The sequence below is a fragment of the Mustela putorius genome, unplaced genomic scaffold (assembly GCF_011764305.1).
Source record: "Mustela putorius furo isolate JIRA1106 unplaced genomic scaffold, ASM1176430v1.1 tig00000095_pilon_pilon_pilon, whole genome shotgun sequence".
In the NCBI taxonomy this organism is placed as follows: Eukaryota; Metazoa; Chordata; class Mammalia; order Carnivora; family Mustelidae; genus Mustela; species Mustela putorius.
Window position 1 is genome coordinate 8797535 of NW_025421280.1, and position 25338 is coordinate 8822872.

General features: G+C 46.1%; 1 protein-coding gene and 1 long non-coding RNA gene across 7 annotated transcripts in view; one reads left to right on the plus strand and one right to left on the minus strand.

The window, feature by feature from the left end:
- The window catches only part of LOC123391459, a 321198-nt gene extending 314652 nt beyond the window's left edge, over nt 1-6546 (minus strand). For 2 of the 4 annotated variants that reach the window (XR_006606150.1, XR_006606151.1), the window contains exon 1: nt 6123-6546. This is a non-coding gene — a long non-coding RNA (uncharacterized LOC123391459). The remainder of the gene's footprint in view (nt 1-6122) is intronic. The other 2 variants (XR_006606149.1, XR_006606148.1) reach the window with 2 other exon arrangements.
- The window catches only part of ADAMTS9 (ADAM metallopeptidase with thrombospondin type 1 motif 9), a 163955-nt gene continuing 141383 nt past the window's right edge, over nt 2767-25338 (plus strand). For 2 of the 3 annotated variants that reach the window (XM_013053585.2, XM_013053584.2), the window contains exons 1-3: nt 2767-3903; nt 4504-4895; nt 9916-10078. In XM_013053585.2, the coding sequence (XP_012909039.1) occupies nt 3789-3903; nt 4504-4895; nt 9916-10078 (670 nt within the window). In that variant the 5' untranslated portion in view covers nt 2767-3788. The remainder of the gene's footprint in view (nt 3904-4503; nt 4896-9915; nt 10079-25338) is intronic. The other variant, XM_004738308.3, reaches the window with a different exon arrangement.

A 25338-nucleotide genomic window follows, 5' to 3' on the forward strand; every position in this document is an offset into this window, starting at 1 on the left:
TATACTTTACCTTTATTTCAGTTTACCTTTATCAAGGGGGTTTAAATTGAAAGAGAGAAAATTTGTTTCATAGAAAATATTGATAAGTGCTATTATTTATCCTTTATAAACTTTCTTTAATTGACATAAAATTCACATATAATATTAGTTCCAAGTACACAATGTAAAGCTCTGATATATGTAGATATTGTGAAATGATTGCCCCAGCAAGTTTAATTAATATCCATCCCTGTTCATAGTTACAATTCTTTTTCTTGTGATGACTTTTAAAGATCTACTCTAGCAACTTTCAAACATACAAAACAATTTATCTTATAACTGGAGCTTTTTACCTTTTGACTACCTTCCCCATTTTGTCCACCTCCTGCCACACCTCAGGCAACCACCAATCCATTCTCTGTATCTATGAATTTAGGGGTTTTTTGAGTTTTGTTTTGTTTTTTTTAGACTCCATATGTGAAATTAAACGGCATTTGTCTTTCTCTGCCTGACTTACCTCACTTCACAAAATGCCCTCAAGGTCCATTCACATTGCCACAAGCGTCCCTTCTTTTTAACGGCTGAATAATATTCCATTATATGAACCACCATTCCTTTGTCTATTCCTCCATTAATGGACACTTACGTTGCTTCCACATCTTTGCTATTGGTAGTAATACTGCAGGGAGCATGGAAATAGAGCTAACTTTTCAGATTAGTGTTTTTGTGACCTTCAGATAAATACCCAGAAATGGAATTGCTCAATCCCATGCTAACTCCATTTTTAATTTCTAAAGGAATCCTGCTGTGTTTCTGGCTGCACCAACTTACATTCCCACCAACAGCGCATAAAGGTTCCATTTTTTCCATATCCGCACCAAACTTTTTATTTCTTGTCTTTTTAGTAATGGCTACTTTAACAGGTGTGAGCTGATAGCTCATTGCGGTTTTGATTTGCATTTCCCTGATGCTTAGTGATGTTGAGCATCTTTTCATGTACCTGCTGGTCATCTGTATATCTTCTTTGGAAAAAGTCTTTTCAGATCTTCTGACAATTTTTTAATTTTTTTTTTTTTTTTTTTGCTATTGAGTTGTGTGAGCTCTTTATATATTTTGGATATTAAGCCCTTATCCAGTATATATGATTTGTAAATATTTTCTCCCATTACATAGGTTGCCTCTTCACATTATTGATGGTATCCTTTGCTTGCAGAAGCTTTTTAGTTTAATGTAGTCCCACTTGCTTATTTTTCTTTTGTTGTCTTTGCTTTTGGTATCAAATTCCAAAACATTATCACCAAGACCAACATCAAGGAGCTTACCCCTATTTCTTCTAGGAGTTTTATGATTGTAGGTTTTAACACTCAAGTCTTGAATCTGTTTTGAGCTGATTTTTGTGGACGGTGTAAAATAAGGATCTGGTTTCATTCTTTTGGATGTGATTGTCCAGTTTCCCAATATTTTTTGAACAGGTTGTCCTTTCTCCACTGTACATTCTTGGCTCTGTGCCATAAGTCAGTTGACTATATACATGGGTTTATTCATGGCCTCTCTACTCTGTTCTTTTCAGTTTATCCATAGAAGTACTATATTTTTGAGTAATTTTACAGTAAAAGTTCTAGAATATATTCCATCGGAATTGACTAATAGTTTGATTTTGTGATATTTTTTCCATTCCTTGCTAAGTTTGCAATGCTCAGATACTGTGATTATGAGGAATTTTATTTACATAATGAAAAAGATTGTGTTTTAGAAGACATGTGTTTTAGAAAATTATTTTGAAAGTTTAAGAAAAAGATCTAAATGTCACCCTTTAAACATCTTTGCACTTTACAGTTTCTGTTTCTGTTTTCCCATCTTTATACTGTTTATACTCATTAAAAATTCCAGTAATACAGTTAGACAGTGGCACCAGTGGTCCACTTGGGTTAACAACTTTCTTAGGAATTACCAAGTCATTTTTCCCTCTACCAAGAGATATATAAGCATTAATATTTCAAGAGTAGAGACCACTTCTTGCATATTGCTATATGGTCCTTGGTGTTGGGAGTGCTTGATATTTCCAGTACAGAGGGCCAGCCTACTTAGTAACAGAAAACTCCAGTTCTGGGACACTTTCCTTTCTCTTGAAATTGGTGAAATTAGCACACCCTAGGTTCTTCTTGAGGGCTGGTAAAGGTGAAAGTACTTTTGAACCACCCAGGATTAAACAACTCTCTCTCTCCCCGCCTCCCCTCTCCTCTCTCACTCCCTGCTCTCCTTTCGCTCACACACTGGCTCACACACTCCCTCTCTGCTCCGGCTTGTCTAGGTTCCAAACTTGCATCCTAAGGCGGAGGTAGGAGTAGCCTGAAGTGTCGGCTTTGAACTACTCCGAGCATCTCTCCGGCAGAAAGGAAGACGTGATTGAGAAATCCCTCCCCAGACTGGTGCTTCCCCGCCCCCAGCACCTCCCCCTTCTCCCCGCCGACGCTCGAGTCCGCGACTGTCCCCTAGCACTCCGCCCTCACTCCCCTCTCCCCCATATCTCTAAACCCAGTCTGAGCACCAAAGTCCCCGCCCCCTCTCACTGCCAAGAGCCGTTCTTAACCTTTTTTGGGCCGGGGACCTACAAAATGCTCTGGACTCTCTCGGGATGGAGACAGAGAGGTTGGGGGAAGAAAACAGCTTGACAGCTTTGTGAAACTTTCAAAAAACTGATCTGAAATGCACCCCGAACTTCCAGATTAAGAACCCCATCTCGAAAAACTCTTGACTTAGGACAATCAGATCGAAAGTGGAGCTCAGATGCCACATCTCGTTCCCACTGGGAAACTGTAGGAAGGAGAAGACGGTCCGGCACGGGGTCACTTTCACTTGTTAGAAACCAAATGAAGGGGAGAGACAGGGACAGAAATTCATAAAGGGGGAAAGAGAAGAGGGAGAGGGCTGTTATAAAGACAAGACGACAGAAGGGAGGAAGGAGAAAAGGGACAAGAGACATGGGGGAAACAAGGACACAATGGGAGGGAGGCGACAGCACAGTGGACGACCCGGCACAGAGCGCGGCGCACAGAGGCGAGGGCGAGGAAGCGCGAAAGAGCAGAGGGAGGAGAGAGGAGAGGGGTCAAGAGGCAGAAACTGGAAGCTCCGGGAAAGGGAGAGAACTTTCTCTACTCTCCCTCCCCAGCGCAGGGAGTCTCAGAAAAGCCGAGATCTGCACGAGGTGGCGGGGAGCGCGAGCGGCTGGCCCCCGAGCACCGGGCGCCTCTGACCTCCGCCTCCTGCAGCCCGCGGCCGGCTGCGAGACTCGCACGGGCAGCCGAGGAGGGGACTCCGTCTCGAAGGAGGCGGTCCCCACTCGCTTCGCTTTCTCCTCCCCTCTCCTCCCAGAGGCGGGCACCCGGGGTATTTGAGCGGCGGAGGACCCGCGGCCCCCCCGCCTCCGCCCCCCAGCCCCCCATTCAAGAAGCCGCTCCGCTATCCCGGGCAGCACAGGGCGCCCGGCGCGCCTCGGAGCGCACGTTCCGCGCCTTCTCCTGCCGGCTCCCTGGACATTATGCGGCCGAGCAGCCGAGCCCCAGTCCTCCTCCTCCTCCTCCGGCTCCTCCTGCGGCCCGAGCGGCTCAGCTCTCGGCAGGCGGCGGCGTTGCTCAGCCGAGCGCAGACGGGACCCTCGCGGCGAGACCTCAGCGACTCCTAAAGTCAAAAGTTGGCGGCGGGCGCCAGGCTCCGCGCGCTCACCGCGGCCGCAGCCTCGCGTCGCCGCCGCAGCCAAGCCGGGCAGGAGGGAGGGGGGTGGGAGCCACGGGGGAGGGGTGGGGAGCACCATGCAGTTTGTATCCTGGGCCACACTGCTAACGTTCCTGGTGCGGGACCTGGCCGAGATGGGGAGCCCAGACGCCGCGGCCGCCGTGCGCAAGGACAGGCTGCACCCGAGGCAAGGTAATGAGGCTCCGGCCACCGCGACCCCTCCGCCCTAATCGCCACCTCCCCAGCTTCTGCGTCCGACAGCAGGCACCCCGCAGTGGAGGCCTCTGCTTTTCCTAGAAAGAATTATCTATGGCTCTACAACCTCTCCCTTTTTTAGGTCATTTCCAGCCAATTTCTAGAGAGAGCCGCTGTAGAACAAACTTAGTCTCCCCCAGCCCTCTTCGCTTGTAGTTTGATCTTTCCCCTTTCCCACCTCCGTGCCGCAAACTATAGTTACTTAGTAACTGGGGGTAGCAGATAGTGGCATGTTTTATTTGATTCAGGGTATTTGTCAGAATCTGAAATTATCTTACGTATTTTTGACTTTGTTCATTGCTTCCGAATGGTGTTTCCTCAGAGTCCAGCCTAGTTCTTGGCCGTTCCTGGCACATAGTAGGTGCTCAGTAAATATCTGTGCATTGGCTGAGGGTGAAGGCATTGGCTCAAATAGGCAAAATAACTGTTGGAAAATAACCCAGAACAAAGCCCTCTTCATTTTAAATTAAAACTTGGGGGGAACTGGTTTGCAGAAAATGGAATTACTGGTTCATGTGTCTCTGCTCTTCCCTGCAGTGAAATTATTAGAGACCCTGAGAGAATACGAAATCGCGTCTCCCATCCGAGTGAACGCTCTCGGAGAACCCTTTTCCACGAACGTGCACTTCAAAAGAAGGCGACGGAGCATTAAGGCTGCCTCCGACCCCTGGCCTGCCTTCGCTTCCTCCTCTACCTCTTCCCAGGAGCATTACCGCCTCTCTGCCTTCGGCCAGCAATTTCTATTTAATCTCACTGCCCATGCTGGATTTATCGCTCCAACGTTCACTGTCACCCTCTTTGGGACGCCCGGGGAGAATGAGACAAAGTTTTATTCCGAGGAGGAAACGGAGCTCAAGCATTGCTTTTACAAAGGCCATGTCAATACCAAGTCCGAGCACACGGCGGTCATCAACCTCTGCTCAGGAATGGTGAGTTGGTGCGCGCCACCCCCCTCCTTTCCCTCCTCTTCACCCCTTTCTGGAAGGCGTAATTGATTGCTCTCTAGCCTAAGACCCTCACTGTGCCGAGTTTCTACTTTGGCTTTAAATATCCGCTAGCAGCTCGTATGCATCCTGAGGTTTGGGTGACAAGCCCAGTTCGTGTGCTTACACTGGGGAGAGGCAGACGCAGCCGCCCCCAGGGGGTTCGGAATGTTTTGGAGCTTTCTAGAGTCCGAATTCAGGCTCCCCAGCGCTTTGCCCAACGCTAGTAGGCGGCTTGGAAGTCGGGTTTCCAAATTCCGAGAGTTGTCCTTTCCTGCAGCAAACCCTGCTGCCCAGGAGCGGAGCAGCTGAGCGTAGGGAGGACCCAACTCCTTATTGGAGCGTCTTGAGTCAGGGGTGTGGGCTGAGGATCCCCAGCCTCGGGTATGGGGAGTTCCTTCTCCGTGTCGTGGAGGGCGGTGCGTAATCTAGAGTCCGGGAGATTTCTCTGGGCCTTTTTTCACGCGCCAGAAACCCTGAGGCCGAACAGGATTGACAGGGAACAGGTCCGTCCCAGGAACGGAAGGGTGGGCCGAGGGCTCCGGGGGCGGGGAAGAGGGTGGAGCCTGCCTCCGACGCTTTGAATTTGGATAGAAACTGGGAGTGGGGGTGTGGCGCAGTCCGACTCTGCACCCTGCTGGCGGGGTGGCCCCAAGAAACAGAAATAGTGGGGGAGAGCCTGGAGAATCTGCCCGTATGAGACTTCGGTACTTCCGGGTTTTCTGCCAGCATATGGGGTTCCAGAGAATCGAAAAGACAGAGCTTACAATGCATGTTTCCCTGGAGAGGGAGGGCTAGTAGGCGCAGGCTGGCCACCTCCCTGCACTGCAAAATACTCACGTAGCAGGTTTTCCGAGCGGATACCTCGACCCTCTCCTGACCTACCCCTCCCCATCTGCTCTCCAGTTGGCCCCACAGGGCAACAGCTTTTTATCCGCCCCCCCACCCAAACATTTGAAGACCTGCTGTAAAGTTCTGGCCAGAGGGAAAGCGGTCCTTGACTTTCCCAAATGATGTGCGTTGCTACCACGCGCGTGTGACGCAGAAACTTTCCCGGGTCAGGTTCTCCCAGCGCAACGCGCCGTGCGCTCTGCGCCCGGGTGATGCGTTTACTCTTCCCCTGAGGACCCACATTCCCTGTCACCTTCTCTAAGAGGGAGCACGGATACTTACCTGGGGCACTCGGTTGCCCCTTCTGTGCGCTGTTGGTAGATTCAGCGTCCCGGTCTAGATGTCGCATCCATCTCCACCGTCCTATGGAAGGGTGGGAAGAGTCTGGTGGGGAGCCAGGCAACCTTGAAGACTGCGGTGGGGAAGGTTTTAGCCTGCTGGGATACAGGCATGGGGATGAGCCCCTCCAGCCCCCAGCAAAGCGCCGGGAGCTGCGGCTCTTGGTTGAGCTTGTTTGGGGTGGGCGGAGACGGCAGTTTGACGCACGGGGGGGGGGGGGTAAGGGGGTGCTGTAGTGAGTCATCGCTGCCCCAAGACCTAGGGCCAAAGCGCAGGAATCTTTCCATTCTTCAAAAGGTTATGGCCAGAGTGGGCTTAGGGCAGGCATTGGAACCCAGGTCACCAGAGCACACCTAGAAACTAAGATTGTAAACCCCAATTCCAGACCTTTACGGATGGGGCAGGGATTGTACGTAAAGTTTGTAAACAACCTTTACTCCTCCTCCCTCCCCGCCTCCACAGCCCGCTGAATGGCCCTGGCAGTTGTATAAATACTTTGCTGGCAGGGCCTTGATTTCATCTGGCAATTTTAGGTGGTAACTCGCCCGTGGGTATGCAAGTGGTAACTCTCTTGGGGGGCTTAGGGCCCGGGACTTAAGAATGATTGTATAGACCGTGAAAACCCCCTTCATATTGCATTAAATTTCTAATCTGCCTTTTCTGGTAGAGAAAGATCCAGAATACATCTTAAAGATAAGTGCACTGTGTGTTTCTGTCTTCAGCGCTTAATCGAGCTCCAATCTCATCAAGCTCATCCCTTTCTCTTCCTCCTGGAATTTGTCTTTCTTCCCCGGACTTCCCACCACCATTTCTATAGCAGTAATATCATGAAGCTTCTAGTAGCCCACCCAGGAAATCTCTCACTCTTTATAAAGAGTGAATCTAAAAGTGCCAATCTGCACAACACACACACACACACACACACACACGCACGCACTCACACACCCCACCAGTTATCATTTTCCCCGAATTCGATCTTAGATGTGTATCTCACCGGGTCTGAACAAGCCCTGCCCAAATTCTAGACCTCTTTACTTCTCTGCTCCTCTCTCATTTAGCGTTGTTTTCTAAGAAGTATTTCCATCTGGCTTCTCCTCCTTCAAGCGCTCCTCTCTGGTCCCTGCCACACACCGCTAACAAATTAAAAGCTGCTAACAGATTAAGAGCCTGGTGCAAGATTATATGACTCCCCCGTTCACTCACCTTACCTAGTGGCTCCCCATTGCTCAAAGAACAACTACTAATTCCCTCCTCAGATGATTCAGACCATTTGTGATGTGCCCTCTCACGCCTTACACACCCGCACGCTACTCTCTTCTCTTGGGGTTTCCCTCCACCAATTCTGTGTATCAGTCAACCTGCTTTTGCTCCTTTCTCTGAATTTCCCTCCCACCCCAGTCCTACCTTATTGCCTTTGGGCTTTTGGGTTTACTTGGTCATCTCCCCCAGTATCACAGGCTCCAATCCTACCCCTCTTTTAACGTGTAGCTTACACAGCTTCTTCCCCAGGACATCTTGTCCTTCACAGACACTTGTACCTTTCCTATGATGCTTCGTATGCTCTCCCTTGTATTATAGTTCTTGGTACTCAACGATCTAACCCTTTCCTTGGCAGCAGGGTCAGCATCAGAGCATTTATCTCCCATGTTGGAGCCTTGTGTATTATATTTAGTAACTATATTGGGATAAATGGACACTAACCAGGAAAAGATGACTCTTAGAGCGGACATTCATCAAACATCAAAGGTGTCTTCTGTGACTCAACAACAAAATTAATTTGGCATCATACAGATAACACTTATTGGACTCTTATGCAAAGCACTTTTTGTGTGCATTATCTCACCCCATCCCAATCCTCAAAACAACCCATTTTACAGATGAGGAAGGACTCTGAGGCGTAGAGAGTCAGAGGCTTGCTCCAGGTGTCCTGACTAGTAACTGGCAGAGCTGGAGTTCCTGTCTTTCTGACCCACGTTCCTAACCGGGGACCAGAGACTGGATCTGTGTTCCTAAAGAGACTTTGGAAGTTCTTTATAGAAAAGGTACTGGACTAACGTCAGGATACCTGGGTTCTAGATTCAGTACTGGCACCATTCAGCAGCTGCTTCTGTATCACGGAAGAGGGACTTTGGACAAGTCACTTCCTCCCTCTGGGCCTTAGTTTCCCCTTTTAGTAATGAAAGGTGCCAGATCACCATCAAAAGAGCTCCCAGGTTCTTTCCCAATGGTTATGTCTCTCTGGTAGATTGCACATGTGTAAGCTACTGCTGTGTGCCCTGAGAACACCCGAGTTGTATATTTAAAACAGAGAGAGGTGCCCAGAGCAGTTCTCCCTTTAAGCCGACAGCTCGTGAATCACGCGGAAGGCTTTTGTAAGAATACAGATTCTAGACCTCACCCCTGGAAATTCCAGATCTGCAGGTATGGGGTAATGCCACAAATCCCATTTTTTTTTCCAAGTCCCCAGGCAATTTTGAAATTTAGATAGGTTTGGAAACCCCAGTGTCTTGGCCTTTTGCTTCCCAAACTTGATTGAGCCTCAGAATACCTTGGAGTGCTCATTGCTTGTCTCCCGGGCCCTACCCCCAGAGATGGGGATTCAGTAGACCAGATTTAGGGTGGAGCATGATTATGTGAATTTCTAACAAACTCCTAAGTGTTGCCAATACTACCCCTGCCATTCAAGGACTGTCACTTTCATTGTGTCTAGAGGAAGGTAAAAGGGCCCTGGGTTTTTTTTTTTTCTTTCTGTTGTTGTTTTTGTTTTGTTTTGTTTTTGTTTTTGTTTTTTAACAACACCATTGAAGAGCTTGATTTCTTCCTTTCAAGACTTACCACTGCAAGGCATGGACAACTTTTTAATGCTCTTGGAGATGTGGTTTGGGTGGCTCAACTTTGAGGCATAGTTTACCATCTTGTGGGTGTGTGGGAAGGGAAGAAGGAGCTACCCATTTCAGGGTGCTTAAACACATTCTCTCCTGGTGGTTAGAGGCTAACACAGCAACCAGAAAGCTGCTAAGGTGTTCTAATCCCTTACAAAGTGTCAATTTGCTAAGCACTTTCTGTGCATTATCTCATTTAGTCTGCACCATAAGCCTTTACAATAAGTCCTTTTGTCCCTGGTTGACAAATAAGGAAGCCAAAGCTCAGAGCAGTTAAGGACCTTGCCCAAAGTGGGCAGGTCAGTGTCCAGATTGGGATTGGAACCTAGGGCAGTCGGATTCCAAGCCTTGTACCATTTCACTCCCTACTGAAAGGGAAAGGGTGTGCAGAGACTCACCTGTCAGTGTCACTGGTGGGACCTCCTGGAGTGCCTGCGGTGGGTCTCCGCTTTCTGGATTTGAGTAATGATAAGGCTTCTGTGAATCAGCTTTTCCCTCTGGAGCTCACACTTGTCCCTGCATTTCCAGGCTATCTTCACACACAGAAACACTCTCTTGGAACAGCCTGTATAAGTGAGTATGACTAGAATTGAGTCACTGACAAGGATTTCTTAGAGACAGATTTGCATAGCAGGTGCCGTAACCTAGAGTCAGCTCAAGGAGAAGGTACCGTCCTGGGGGAGTGCAAATAAACTCCTTTCCCGAACAGGTGGGCAGAGAGTTCAGTGTTCAGCAGCCCTCACGGGAAGGGCTTGGGGGAAATACCACCCCCACTCCTTGGCAATGTTCCATTTTGTCCCCCTCCCTGTGGTTGAGTTCTGTTAAACCAACCTCTCATCCCTCTTCATCGGCAGCTGGGCACTTTCCGGTCCCATGATGGGGATTATTTTATTGAACCACTACTGTCCATGGACGAGCAAGAAGATGAAGATGAACAGAACAAACCGCACATCGTCTATCGGCACAGCACCCTGCACAGAGAGCCCTCAACGGGAAGGCGTGCATGTGACACCCCAGGTATTTCCTTCCTGCTCTGACAGAGCCCCCCAGCTCGGTGAGATGGGTCAGTGACAATACTACAAACACGTACCTCTTCCACAGGCTGCAAAGTGCTACCGTTCACATTGTCATTTACTCAGTCTTCGAGCGAGGTAGGTATTTCCTGTGGCACAGATGTGGAAGCTACAGAGAGGTTTAGTAACTTGTCCCAGGTTGCACAGCTACAAACCAACAAAGCCTCGATATGAGCTTATCTCACTCCAGGCTCCCAGTGGGCAAAGCTGCGTCTTGTTGAATTTGCTAATTGTTAGGATTCGGCTTCAATAGTCTCTTCAGGCTCTCACAACCATATCTTCAGTCAGCAATGGCTTATGTTCCCTGTGTGTCTTGGTGTTTTCTGTTCCTTTGGGATTTTTTTTTTTTTTAACCAGGTAGGATTAACAAAAAGGTGAAATAGTCTCATAAACGGAACTCAGCAGAATCTCTTTGTGTTCATTGGGTTTTTTTCTAACCACATTGGTTATCAGTTTTAGTTGTTGTTCTAGACTTCAGGAAATAGCAGAATAGAAGTGAGGATTGCGCTGTCAGGTTCTGTCACATGTGCCTGTGCCCACCCCTGGCTTTCCTTCCCTGCTGGCCACATTCCTTGAGGCTTTGTGCTAACACGTCTGGCCATTGTCAGGGCTGTGTCATTCTGGGCCCCTCAGAAAGCTTATGTTTGTGTATGTTTCTCAGTCTACGGCCTTGAGGCAACTTTCCAATGTCTTTGAAGCCTGGTTACTTTCTTTTTGATGACGGCTTGTCCCTAAAAAATTGTTCCTCAGTTTGGTCCTGTTTTAAGATGTTTGCTAAAATGCTCTTTTTTAATTCTAAAATAAGGATTTCTAAAACTTTGTCCCTTTCCTTATTCTTCATTTTTAGAAGATGCTTCTCCAAATTAAATAACTTCTCAAGGTCTTTCTGGCATCTCCAAACAAGACCCGAATTCCAAACCAGCAGAGGGTTTCCTAAAATGTTTCCCAAATGATCGCTTGTTTCGTCTTACATCTGTATTAGGTCCTTCCTCTGATGGACTGTGGTGTCCTATCCCCTCCTGGAATTCTTTCTAAATAAAAGAAGATAACATGAGCTGCTTATAACCCAGAATAGCCAGGCCAGAGGGTGTAGCATTGTAGCCCATCTAGTGCCATGTTCCTCCTCCCAGGGCTGAATGGAATATAACTGAAATATGATGTCGGTTAGACTCATGAACGGGCCAAGGGGTGAGCTGGGCAGGGGGAGGGCTGAGGGAGCGGTGTACTCAGAAACCACAGTCCCAGCAGCTGGCCTGGCACCAAGACTGCCAGCTACCAGGCAGTGTAATGGCGAGATGCATATCCCATTTTTTTTGGCCCGTGCTAGTGAGAACATTGTCCTTTCCTTCTTGACTTCCCAAAGCTGAATTAGCAAATGCTTCTTTTATGTATGTGGATTAACCTATATATAGCATATGATAGAAAGGAAACGTGATTGCTTTCTTTCTATCTTATTAATGTATATTCAGAAGATACTCAAGTAAATAGTATGTTCGTTGATCAATTTATCGAACAACAGCACTTTGTGATAGTCTTCTGCCCTAAAGTGGCAGCAAACCAACATTTAAAAAACAAACAAACAAACAAACAGGTCCTTCTCTATACTGGCAATGTGCAAAGCACTTTACCTACACGACTTTAGTGAATCCTCACCACAACCCTGGAGGGTTGGTACCGCTCTTACCCCATCATACCCAGCAGGGAAGCAGAGAGAAGCACCTTGCCCCAGACCTTCCAGCTACTCTATGATGACAGCCCATGTTTGTCTTATCCCATGGTCCATTTTCTCTGTGCAGGTGTGATATGTATGTGTGCGTGCATTGCGTGTGACAGGGAGAGAGAGAGAGGGAAGTCTTACTTCGTGCTCTCATTCAAAAAGTCCTTAAAGTTCATTTGTTAGAAATTAGTTACCTAAGTCAATCGACATTTGATTTTCTGGGCCAGAGGACAAGTCACTGTCAAGTCCTGTTAAAAACACAAAGAAGAGGGACTATGAAAAGGAGAAGTTGGAGGACAACAGAAGATGCTTTAATTTTTCAAAAAAAAAGTTATTTGGGTTCGTCCTTCTTGGCATTGGGGCCTTTCTGTGTCACCGTCAAAAATCACTTGTGCCAGCTCTCAGTTTTTTTTTCGGGTGTGTCCTTGCCCGTGACCAGTCTGGCCGCCCTTCACCCCATGAGTTGGGTCAGGAGCCCAGTGGTCTTGATCGGCTCGTGCAAGGGTCACTGCTGGACTCTGCCACTCTGGTTTCTCTCTTCCAGCTGCTTCTGTACCCCTTCTTTGAATACAGATGCAGGAGGCTCAGAACAGTTGGAAAGAACTTTGGGATATGGCAAAATTCACCAGCAGCCATTACAGGGACGGACCAGCAGGTCACAGAAGCATCCAAAACCAGGTAGCCTGTGCACAGGGAAAGAAAGTAGGTGGTGGTGGTGGGGGGGGGGTGCTGCAGAGAGAAGCCCCTCTAGCCAGAGCAGAAAATATCCTCTACGAATATTAATCCAGTCAGCTTTAGGGATTTCCCCCTACAGCAGTGGTTGGTAGCCAAGGGTAAACTTTAGAAGCATCCTGAGAGCCTCATAAAAACACTGGTTCTTTAAACACACACACACACACACACACACACAACACACACAGACATACACCCTCTATCTCAAGCTAGTGAGAGGAAGCAAGAATTGGTGTGTTTACTGAGTGCCCCATGTAATCCAGAAGTTCAACTAAATGTGAGCCTCTCTGCTAATAATCACTACCCATGACCTGCCACTTGCCTTGCCGTGGACTTGGCATTCTTCGTCACCGTTTTCTATGGCTTATGGGCTGACAGAAGATTTTCTGGAGGAAACTGTAGTCGTTAGCTCTAGGCCAACAGGCTTATTCTGTACAGATGAGCAAACTATAGTTCTGGGACATTAGGTTGCTTATTTCCAGGAGTGACCAGCTGTATATTCAACACCAGCCCTTCAGAGTTTAAGATCACCCTATCCTAGGAGCACAGCCCCACAAGTCCACTTCTGAGCTGGGTATAATCCTTAGTTGCTAGATAATAAGATCCTGCCCCACACCAGACACTGTGGCTGTTAGTACTCTTGCCTTTTGATGGAGTCCTGCTCATTTCTGACTCTTGATGTATGTCTCATTTTCAAAAGCAGATTCTGAGATAATTTATATTCAAATGACAGGTACAGAAGGAGTTTTATGTAATAAAAATTGTGTGGGTTTAGAAAGGAGGCAATGATTTAATTTATTCATTCATATATGCATTCAGCCATGGTGTATTTCCGAACTCCTCTGTGCTGTGAGGATAAAACCAAGAACCTTCTTTATTCCTGTCAGCTATGTGACCTCAAGCGCATTTAGAGCATAAAGTAAGAATAACACATGCCTTTCAAGGGTGTCGTTACGACTAAATGAGTATGAAATAATGAAAGCTCCCAGGACAGTGTTTAGCAGATGGTAGACAATTACTGAATGGGAGATTAAAAAGAAGAGTCGTGAAAATAGAAATTGAAACAACACCGCAAGTGAAAGGAAAATTCAATGCCAAAACCCAAAGCTCATCGGGTCTCCTCTGCTTAACTTAGAGCTTCTTGGTAACCAGATCATAAAGGGCTTATGGGACTTGGACAGGGTCACCCTGCCAGCAAGTTATGGGGCCAAGAGCCCCCTCCTCTGTGTTTATTTTTTCTGTACCTAATGTAGCATTTTAAAAAAATTTCATTTCTTGGAAGTTTCTCTTGGCCCAGTGGCTGCGTCTCTCTTTTGCCATCGTCTGTTGTGTCTGCATGTGTGCATTTGGGCCAGCTAGGTGGATCTGCATTTATTTGTGATTTTCATCCTGTTTGTAAGTTCTTCAGGATTCAGGATGGGGGGTGGGGCATCTTCTCCCCGCTGCCCCTTCACCCCCCACATGCACGTCTTACTCCTCTGTCCCCTGCGGATTAGGTCCTCAGCAGAGCTCATTGAGCTGCCTGGGGGGGACCAGGTGCCAGGCGTAGGGGAGTCATTCAGGAAAGTTTATTGCTTTTATAAGCCACTTCCTGCTGGTCCTTCACAGTGCATTTCCAGATGAAACCCCAAGTTCTGTCTCACAGACACTCTCTGTTTGACCCTGAATTTTGCACAAGAGGATTTAGTTGTTCTTATCAGCGAGATAGATAGACGAGCTTCCTGTTAGGTGAGGGAGAGAAAGGCCAACAGAAGGCTGTTTTGTTTGTCTGGGCTGAAAAGGCAGTGTTTTTCCATTACTAGAATGCTTCTCTCACCTTCCCATCTCAACACGAGCTGCTGGTTTTTTGTTTTATTTAAGGCGCTTAAGAGTGGATGCCCCTCCTAAGGAAAGAGTTGGACAATTGTGTGAAGACATTTGTGTGAGAATACTCAGTAGGGTGGTATTTATCATAGCAAAAGGCTGGAAGTGACCCAAGTGTCCCTCAGTAGGAGGAGAGACCAGTAATTTATGTTGGGTGGATTCCTATGCAGCCATCAAAAATGATCGTACATACAAATTTACGTCAACACTGACATATATGTGTCCCTCAAGCAGACAAGCCGGTCATGAACAAGTATATATGGTATGATCTCATTTTTTAAAAATGATAGCTGTGTGGTGGTACACGTGTGTTGAAAGAAAAAATTTGAAGCAGTATGTATGGAAATATTAAAAAGGGATGATTTCTGGTCAACAGGAACATAGGCAACATTTATCTTTTTATTTTATGTTCTTAGAGTTTTGCCACAATTCTATAATTTTTCGATCATCAGAAAATACAGATAAAAAGAAGTAGGGCTACTGGAATACAGTGACTTTGTAGCCCCATGGCAGTTGTGACCAGCGACCAGCAGCTAAGCCATGAGACCATGCATTTTTTTTTTTTTAATTTTTTTGGAATGAAACAGTCACTGTAACCAGACAGATAAGAATCCTGCTTTGTATCTGCTTCTTTGAGACAGTGGGGCTGGGCACAGCCGAGGCTCCATCTCAACCCTGCTCAGTTGCCTTGTGTATGATGCACTGACCCTGGGATTACCATGGTTAGTCTCCATTAGGCATGAGGCCCTGGAGACTCTGTCTGTGAGAGTATATTATCCCTTGGTTGGACTCCCACGGATGTGACTGTCGTGAAGTCTGGAAAATACAAGATGATAGTTAAAGACATTCTTTGCTGGGTCTTCTGTGTATCATGAGTCACTGGGCTGCACATTTTCCATACATTATCATTTATAATCTGCTCAACAATGCTCTAGGGTACGTATTATTACCCTGGTTTTACATTTGAGAAAATTACAGCTCAAAGAGGCTGAACAACTTATCCAAAGTCACACAGCTAATAGGAAGTGTGGCTGACACTTCAACTGGGATCTGATTCCTATGTGCTGTCCTGTGGCCTGACTCCACGGAGAACACAAATGTGAGCCGCCATCTAGAAAATCCTTCTCCCTTGGATTTTCATTGATTTAATGGAGGCCCTCGATGCTATCAACAATAGGTCTCATTTGTCCAGCACGCATTGGGAGGCAGGCACTCTTCCAAGGGCTTTATGTGGACTGTATATTTTAATGTTTACCTCTACCTACATTTTGCCATCGGCAGAGAAGTCCATCAAGTTGGCTTGCCCAAGGACACAAACCTCGATGACATCCCAATTTCCACAACCTTTTTGTCCTGGTCTACTCAGAGGGTTTGTTTGCTCTGGACTTTGTTGATTTGTTTGCTTTCAGCTGTGGTGTGTTCTCATGGGGAGGATTTCTCGTAGGCTTGCGGACAGTTTGATTGGATTGGAGGAGGGCTGCCTGGTGCCTAGAATTCCCACCAAGACCCTAATGACTTGCTGAGGCCTGGCGTCTCTCCCCAGGCCTCTGTTGAAGAGTATACTTGTTACACATTAACCTCTGGGATCCCGTTAATAATTTAGCATAGATTAGCTGATTAGATTAGCGGCCAATAGTTGGGCCCAAATGGAGTGAGAGACGGAGCAGCGAAGGTCTGTCCTTCGCGAAGACCTGTGGGGGGCGGGGGGCGGGGGTTGGGGGGTGGGTAATAAACTATGCTGGGGCGGCTGGAGGGTTCCAGGCTGTGCCAGAAGCTTTAGCTGACCTCATGGTCCTGCCTGGGCCCAAGAAGGTCAGTGGTTGTTGGCTAATTAGTTACTTCTGTGAGAAGCCAGCCTGCCTACACCTTCCCACACACACTTTCTGGGTCTTCACATCCTTTTCCCATAGCCGTTCAGCCTGTGAGACAGGCAGCATTGAAAGAGTCATGTGCTGGGCCGTGTGGAAGCCCATGGTGGGTTCTTCTGTTTACTCCGGCAAGAGCTTTTTGGGAGGACGACGCTCCAGTGTTTCCCATTTACAAATAAGAAAGCTCAACTGGGAAAGGTGAATGAACGTGTCCATGTTGGGTTGGGGAAACAGCCAGCCCTCAAACCCAGTTTTGACTGGAATCTTTAAAGATAGTTTCCACCATTTGGGATTTCTTGTTTTGGCTTCACGTCCTGTCACACACCCCTGTTTGTTCCCCATCAGTCTTTATACCATTTTTTCTCTTTTTTTTTAAGTTCTTCAGTGACTGTATTTAATAAATAGTCAACATAGGCAACTCCAAGGAGATTACTGTTTTGAACACCTGAATTCTTGAGCCTGTTTCCTCAGCTTTATCTTCTTTGTGGCATTTATGTAAAAACATGCCTTTTTTTAAAACCTCAGCATTAATAGTGCAATACTACAGCAAAAAAAATGGAGAGTAGAAAAGAAATTTCTAATACAGGAACTGTTGTTTTTTCTTTTTTCATCTGTGCTCATTTATGTGCTTAACTTTTTTTCATCATGTCTTTAAAAATGCATGTTATTGAAGACCGGTTTTCAGCACCTGTACATACGTAGAGGCAACAGTAAGATGAACCCCCATAAAGAGACCATCTACACTAATGGTAGCAGAGACTTTTCCATGTTTGCTTTTTTATTTTTTCTTTTTGCCAGAGTATTTGAAGGTAAATGCAGGTATTGTGACATTTCCTGTCTAAATGTTCCCATTTACATCTCTGAAAAATGAGGGTATTTTCTTATGTAACCTTAATGCAAATATATCATGCTGATATATATCAGCGGTAATTGCTCCATCTAACCCACACAGTATGTATGTTAAAATTTTCCTGATTGTCCCTGCAACAGTAAAGTCCATTTGGTTAGATTGTGATCAAAACATGATCTACATGTGGCAATTGGCTGTTCTCTCTCTAATTTTTTTTTTAAGATTTTATTTATTTATTTGACAGACAGAGATCACAAGTAGGCAGAGGCAGGCAGAGAGAGAGGAGGAAGCAGGGTCCCCGCTGAGCAGGGAGGCCGATGCGGGGCTCGATCCCAAGACCTGAGCTGAAGACAGAGGCTTAACCCACTGAGCCACCTAGGCGCCCCACTCTCTAATTTTTTTTTAAAGATTTTATTTATTTAACAGAGAGAGAGTGTGTGCATGGGCAGAGGGAGAGGGAGAAGCAGACTCCCTGGTGATCAGGAAGCCCGATGTGGGGCTCAATCCCAGGACCCCAGGATCATGACCTGAGCCAAAGGCAGACGCTTAACTGACTGAGCCATCCAGGTGCCCCAGCTGTTCTGTCTCTTAAATAACTTCTCACTTGGTGGCCAGTGCCATGCTTGTTAAATTATTGTTTTCCTTCCAGTTTAGGTTTGCTCCCCACGGTCTTTTTTTCCCCTTTCCACTTCTTTTTTTACTGGTTGATTCATCTTTATTGTTGTAAGGTCAGGCCACCTTTGCCGCCATCTGGAAGAGCGGGGTCAGGCCTAAACCCAGAGCAGGTACCAAGAACAAAGCTACCGGGAATGAGCCACATATCAGAGTTATTTCATTGAGCCCAAAAAAGAGTGGTTAGGCTGTTTTTTGACCTTTTATCTGGAGTACCTTGATAAACCTCTTTCTTCCTTTGTTTTCTTGTTTTTTGTTTTTAATCTACCCATAGAAAGAGTGTCAGTATACAGTATTTACTAAGACTGCTTTATCTACTATTCAAGGATTTCACTCACCTGTGTTTTGAAGCCCCTGAGAGTCAGTTTGCAATTGGGAATTGTAAAGTGACAAGTTAGGTTTGGGCCTGGAATTAGGACTCCCTGACATATGACGAGCTTTCCTTCCTCCTCCCTGGAGCACTTTCTGTAAAGCTTCTGGATTCAGAGATACCATGAGGGCTCCCTGCTTTACTTTGAGCCCCAAATCAGGGCCTTTCCAGGGTCACCTGTCATCAGTCCTGGTTGTTCCTATCACTTTGCTTCAGACTTTGAGAAGGAGCAACATCAAGCCAGGGGAAAATGTTGGTAAAATACTTCCTTATGTGTTGATTCCCATTCCTCACGGGACATTAGTATCAGAGCAGCGTCTTGAAAATGCAGTTGGCTTGTGGTATGTGGAGAAAAGTTCAAACAGACGGCTTTCGCCTTAGAAATTCTCTGTGGTGATTATTTTTTTTCCACAAATCTTTTCACTTTCTATTACTATTTACTATTTACCTATTTCTATTACTATTATTATTACACTACTTCTAGTGTTTTCTTTCCATTTTTCTATTGGGTATAAGTTATCTGCAGCAGCAGTCATTCTTCCTGATACACGGCTCTGCAAGTTTGAGTAAATATGGTCATGTGACTATCACCACGGTTCAGAGAGTCATTCCTGGTGTCCGTGGTAGTCTACCACCTGCTTTCTGTCTCTGCGGTTTGGGCTTTTCCAGAAGGATCATCCAGAATCATCCAGAATCATCCAGTCTAGTGCATTGAAGGACCATCCACTGTGTGGCCTTTGTCGGCAGTCTATCTTTTATTTATTGCTGAGTAGTGCCCCACTGTATGGGTAGGCAAGACTTTGTTTCTTCATTACCCGGTTGAGGGACAAATTTTTTGGCAGCTACACTATAGCTCGCCACTATAACCATTTGCTATGGGTTGTTGGGTGAACAGAAGTGTGTTTGTTTTCATTGGGTAAATACCCAGAAGCGAGATTGCTAGTTTATAAAGTAAGCGTATGTTTAATTTTGTAAGAAATTGTCCATCTCCTTTTCAGAGTGGCCGTACCACTTTGCAGTGCTCCTAGCAGGGTATGAATCCAAGTTTCACTTGGTATTGCCAGTATTTGGTGTGCTTTTGTTTTTTTAACTTTTTGCCACTCTAATAGGTGTGTGGTGCTATCTCATTTGGATTTCCTAATGACCAATGATGGGAGCATCTCTTCATATGCTTGTTTGCCATCCATGTATCTTCGTGAAGTGTCTCAGCAATTCTTTTACCCATTAAAAAACATGGGAATGCTTATTTTCTCATTATTGAAGTTGGAGAGCACTTTATATATTCAGGATACGAGCCCCTTATCAGATATTTGGTTTGCCAATATTTTGCCAGTATTTTCTCCGAGTCTGTGGTTTGTCTTTTCATTCTGTTAGTTTGCACACACTTCTTTCATACGTGGCTTCTATACTCTATTGCATGTATTTTGTGTACTGTGGATGTCCTGCTGTCCTAGGATGGCATTGCAGGAGATAGGAAGAATTACAGTGTAGAGTTTGTCTGAGACACAGGTGCAGAGAGATGGGCCAGGAGAGGCTTATTTAGAACTCTTTATTCAGAGCCATTTTCTGTGCCAAAAGAAAGGGATGCTGCTGCTGTGTTTATTGCTGGTTGGTATCTAGAAACACAACTTGCAATTTCAAGCCAGCGTACTCTATGGTGGGAATGTGTTTTCTTGACTCACGGGTGAAAAGAGTTACAGAGGGAGCCTTGAATACTCAGAGCAACTGTTCTTTGGCACATGTGTACGTGCAGGGAGAGAAAGCCAAAGTGTAGCGAGAGAGACATAGATATAGAAGAAGTTAGTAGTGTGAGATTCAGCCCCCTATGACCACACGCTTCTAGGGGACATGAAAATGGGACACATGACTCCTTTAGTCCAAAGTTCCTGTTCTGTGCTCTGGGGGCAATATAAGGCTTTTCCAGAGATAACTGATTGTATGCTCTGTTTTTTTTCTCTTTGAAACCACTGTCCTTATTCTCACATCTGTGCTATTCCATGGTAACAAGTTAGATTAAAGAGAATGGGAATGGGAATGGGTCTCAGTAACTATGATCTGTATCAGCAGGTCCAAAAGAGAAAATTTGCAGTGGATAATGAAGGCACCCCACCCCCCACAGCTCCCTTCCCATTACTGAAAATCAGCTGCCACCCACCTCTTTTCTGTGGGTCTCTCTCTGCTGTGGGGTTATGCTGTCTCCTTCTACCCTCCCACCCAGCCCCCTGTTTTGGTTATTTCTTTTGATACCTTCTTTTAGGACGGTAATGGCCAAGAGAGGTAGGCTTGACCCCATTTTGAATCTTAGGACCTCCTTTTTCGGCGCTGTTCAGTTTCATCTTGTGAAAGACAAGAACTCATAAAATTTTAATACTGGAAGGAACTTTAGAGAGAACTTCTTTTCCAGTCCCTCTTTTTATGGATCAGAGGATCGAGGCTGAGCATTTTTTAAGGGATTCATCATCTCGGTGCCAGGGTGAAGGAAGACGTGGACCCTGAATGCAGGCTCCTTATTTCCCCATCCTGTGCGCTTCCCAAGCTGCAAATCCAGGAGAGGCTGTCCGCAGAAGCAGTGACAGTGTTTCCCAAGTGCAATCACATGAGTTGTGGCAGTGCTGCTGGATTGATTTTATGTGTAAGGATAAAGAATAAATTAGTGAGCTCCTTTAAGAAGCTGGTTGCATGCCACCAAGAAAAGCATCAGGCTTTTAATTCATTTAGGGGATTGAAGTCATCCCAGCAACAGCTGAACTTAAAGGAACAAAGTCTGAGCTAGGCCCGCTTCCTGGTGCCGCAGGAAGGTGGCCTGTGGCTGGAAAGCATTCCTAGGGGTTCCCCCCTTGTGATCAGATTGGAATATGTCCCTGTGACCCCTCATTTCCGTGGAGGCTGAAACACGGATGTGAGGACAGGAACGGATTTGTACTAGAGGCTGCGGCGCGTAAACTAGCCCTTAGTCATGTGTAAACTGGGAGACGTGTATCAAAGGAATGTGGGAGATAGGCTCCCGCCTAGTTGCTTAGAAGCCTTCTTAAAGAGCTCCAGCAACAACTGCTCTTTAATCTCTGATATGGGAGTGATACCTCGGACCCCCCACAGGCACTGCACAGAGCCTGGGGCTGCCTACAGCTGCCCTGAAGTGTCAGATAGCCTCCGGCCCCAAGCCACTTCATTTCAGCTCAGCCTCTGCAACGAGGCACCCCAGCCACTGCCCTATTAGAGAGAAACTATTATTATCCTCATTGCACAGATGAGGAAATTGAGGCACAAAAAACTCAATTGACTTGCCTGAAGTCACTCAGGTGGAATGTTGGGAAACTGGGATTTCAGCACGGGTCCCTCTGAGTCCCAAACCCAAACTCATCTGGTATAAGCCTATTGGATCTGGTATTCACTCTGCAAACGCCTAGACGGTACCGTCCTAGATGGTGGCCTGCATGGCTTTTAAGCCTTTGAAATGTAGCTACTGCCACATGTTGAAATGATAATATTCTAGATGTATTGGGTTACATAGAAAATATTATTCAAATTAATTTCATCTGGTCCTCTTGGTGTTTTGAAAATGTGCTACTAGAAATGCATAACTTCTGTGTGTGGCTCCCATTTCATTTCTCCTGGAGAGTGCTGGCCAAGAAGATCCCACGCTGCGTCACCACGGAGCCCAGGAGGCGGCCATTGAAAGCAGGCCGCGGGTAGTGTGGGGTGGGGCTTTGGGCAGCTGGCGTGGCCCCCTCACCCCCTGCCAGAAAGGCCAACCTCCCTTTACTGCAAAGAGATCGAATGAGTCACAGCCAACATTTCTGCAGGAGTATTTTGTAGGGTCGTAATAGGAAAACCAAACGGTCTCTTAGTAAAATGCAGGCCTGGGTATGTTCAGCTTATTACATTACCTCAAATAGATACTCCCTAAATATTTTCTCAAGTTAGTTCGGGTGTGCCTCAGTTTCCTCTCTTGGAAATGGCCATCAAAGGCCCTACCATGTTGGGTTGCTGTGAGGAGTAATCTGGTTAGTCCATGGAAAGTGCTTAGAAGAGTCCTGACACAGGGGAACCGTCTCCACACACGTCCTCCAGCATTATTGTTAACTGCAGCCCCTCTTTATGGCTTCAGTTGAGTGGGATACGAGCAGTTGGATGAGAAAGCAGTAGCAGGGCCTTCGAGTATAGTACCTGAGTCAGCAAATTTGACCCCCTTCTTGGCTGAAAGATGGTGGGATGACCTCCAGATATGCCTCCCACCCCCCTGACCCACAGCCAACCACAGTCCCTTGAACTCTAACAGTAGCTTCTCAAGTGTTTTGTGCCAGTGGCATCTCCTTTTCCCCACCACCACCCACCACCACCACCCGGAAAGGAAAGCCCCTTAGCACGCTTCTCTCCATCTCATTATCTTCCCAGGACTGCGTCAGTCCCCACCACCCACCTGCCCTGAAAAGCAGCCAAGAGCCCATCAGTTTCCCAGTGACGGGGTGGTTAAACACATGGAAACTAGTGGCTCTCCTGCAAGATTTCTCAGAGGTCTTAAAATGCTAATGAGCATGGAGAAAGTCCCAGATGTAAATGCTGTGTGGAATATTTTGCACACTTAATGTTATTTGTTTTCAGGAATGTGTTCTGGGGACTCATGTTCCATAAACCACTCTCAGGGAGACCGTTCATAAACGTTCCAGCCAGCCAAAAGGAGTCTCAGCAAAATCTCTTCCGCCACTGTCCGTTGCACATACACAGTCCCTGCTGGTACGGAGCTCGGAGCATCCCTAGAGCCTCGGCACACCCTTTGTTTTTTCCCCCAAGCTCCCCCATGTGTGCAGAGAAGTGAGTTTGGGGGCGTGGTCCTTGCGAGAATCTAGGGGCTCACTGTTGTTTTTAAAGCTAGCCAGTTGAGGACCCTGAAAAAAATTAAACGTTGGTGAGTTTTCATTCTTACAGGACGGTTTCCCTCCACAGCTCCTTCCCCACCCACTTGCTGGAAACTCATTGTTCTTTATTATTAGAACATTCATTGGTTTTATGGCTGTTTGTGTATTTATGTCTTACTTTTTTTTTTTCTCTTTTTCACACACTGTGCTTGTTTATCCATCTTCCTCTGGTCCCAGTAGACTGTGTTTTCTCTCCTGCAGAATCCCCATCTGAAGGCATCATTAACTCTCTGAACAGACCTGATTCGTGCAGATCTTAGATATGAGTAGAGCAAAGACAGCCCGGGGAACTGCCCCCGGCCTCTGCTTTGGGTTCCCTGTATGTTAGCGGCTGTTGGAGCCACAGACAGGTAGAAGTGTTAGTGGCACTAGTTTGCGTCCAATTTCATCTCCAGAACATGTCTTGCCCCCATCCGCCCGCATGTGCGCTTTCCTGGCTGGGAGTTCTAAGGGGGCAGGGACTGGGTCTGCATCCTTGAGCCTCCTCCTCCACATCCCTCCTTTCTTGTAGAAGATTCTTTCTGAAATAGCATTGTTTTACATGAGCAACCTTAATATCAACATCCTCATTCCTACGGAGGGGATAGACCTCAAATGCCTGAGAGAGAAATTAACAGTCATTATGATCACCATAAATACTTCATGAATCCTTCCCGTGTGCCCTGCTTTGTCCCAAGGGCATTTAACTTGCTGTCTCTTTTATCCTCATGGTCAACCCTACAAAGAACTGTTATTATCCTCATTTTACAGATGGGATAACTGAGCCTCTGAGGCTAGAGTAGTGCTAGGGCAGGGCTACCAACAAGAGCTGGTCCACCTCCAGAAGCCAAGTGCAAAACCACTCGGGATTCCCGTCCAGCTTCCTTCTGGCTGTCAAGGCAGGGTAGAGCAGAAAGGGGGGCAGTCCTCCCTTTGCTTCTGTGCTGTGACTTCTCTGCCCACTTGGACCGTGAGGTCACAAGGTGGCTCAGTGCCTTAAGGAAGTTCAGTTAAATTTTGATAAACCTTATAAAAATAGAGAGCAATAATTAACTTCCCAACTGCTCAAGTTAACATTTGAATCTCCTTAGCCCAGCCCCGGTGAATGTGAAACTCTCAATGAGTAACTGCTGAATAACCAGGCCTGGTTGTTATTTTCTAAAATGATTCCAGTTACTTAAGAATATGACAGGCGTTTTATTGCATGGCAATGTGACATGAAGCTCCTTGAAGATGTTTTTTTACCAAAAAATAACTGAATATTACAGTTGTTTTTCTTTCTTTCTTTCTTTCTTTTTTTTTTTTTACTATGAGGTTTTAAGTAATGAGGCCATCTTAAATTTTTATTTATTTTATTTATCTTTATTCTTATTTTTTAAATTTATTTTTATTCTTTCTTTTTAAGGATCGGCCCCAAGTTTTATTTTTGTTTCATTGTTTCCATTGTTTATATCCACTTATCTAGCTCGGTACCTGGCATAAAATGGGTGTTCAAGAAGTAATTTCTAAAATTCAACTTATAATATAGAAGGAGTTTTCTTTCTTTCTTTCTTTCTTTAAGATTGCTTGATTGCTTGCTTGATTGATTTGAGCGAATGAGCACAAGAGCCGGGGGAGGGGCACATAAGGAGAGAGAGAGAGATCATGACCTGAGCCGAAATCAAGAGCCAGTGCCTCCCTGACTGAGCCACCCAGGTGGCATTTTCTGTACACTTTGTTATTTAATTCTCAAGACCACCTTAATGTAGCAGCAGGGATTTGTGACCTCTTTAAGAGGTCAGAGAAACGGACATCCAGAGAAGTGACTTAGAAAAGATCACTTAGGATGTAAACAGTTTATATCTTTGGAATTGTTACTGTAATCCAGAAAAATATTTTTATAATGTCACTCTCCCTGAAATGCTTCCTTTTTTAGTTCTGACTTTATTACTTGGGAAAGGTAGAAAACATAACAATATTTTTGGGTCGCTTCCTATGCGCTGGGCATTTTGTGTGCATGATCTCCAACCATTCCTCAGAGCAAGCCTATGACATAGGTAATGTTCTTATTCAGGTTTCTAAGTGGGAGGCCAGAGGGAGAATGGGAGTCAGTTATTTGCCCAAGGTCAAAAAGAGCTTGAGGGTTGCTCCCTTTGGAGCAGCTGTGCTGGCCTAAGCATCTCTGCTTCTCCTTACTGGTCAGCAAGGCCAGAACAGTTGGAAAAGCCAATATTAACTCATCTTCCTGATATACAGTG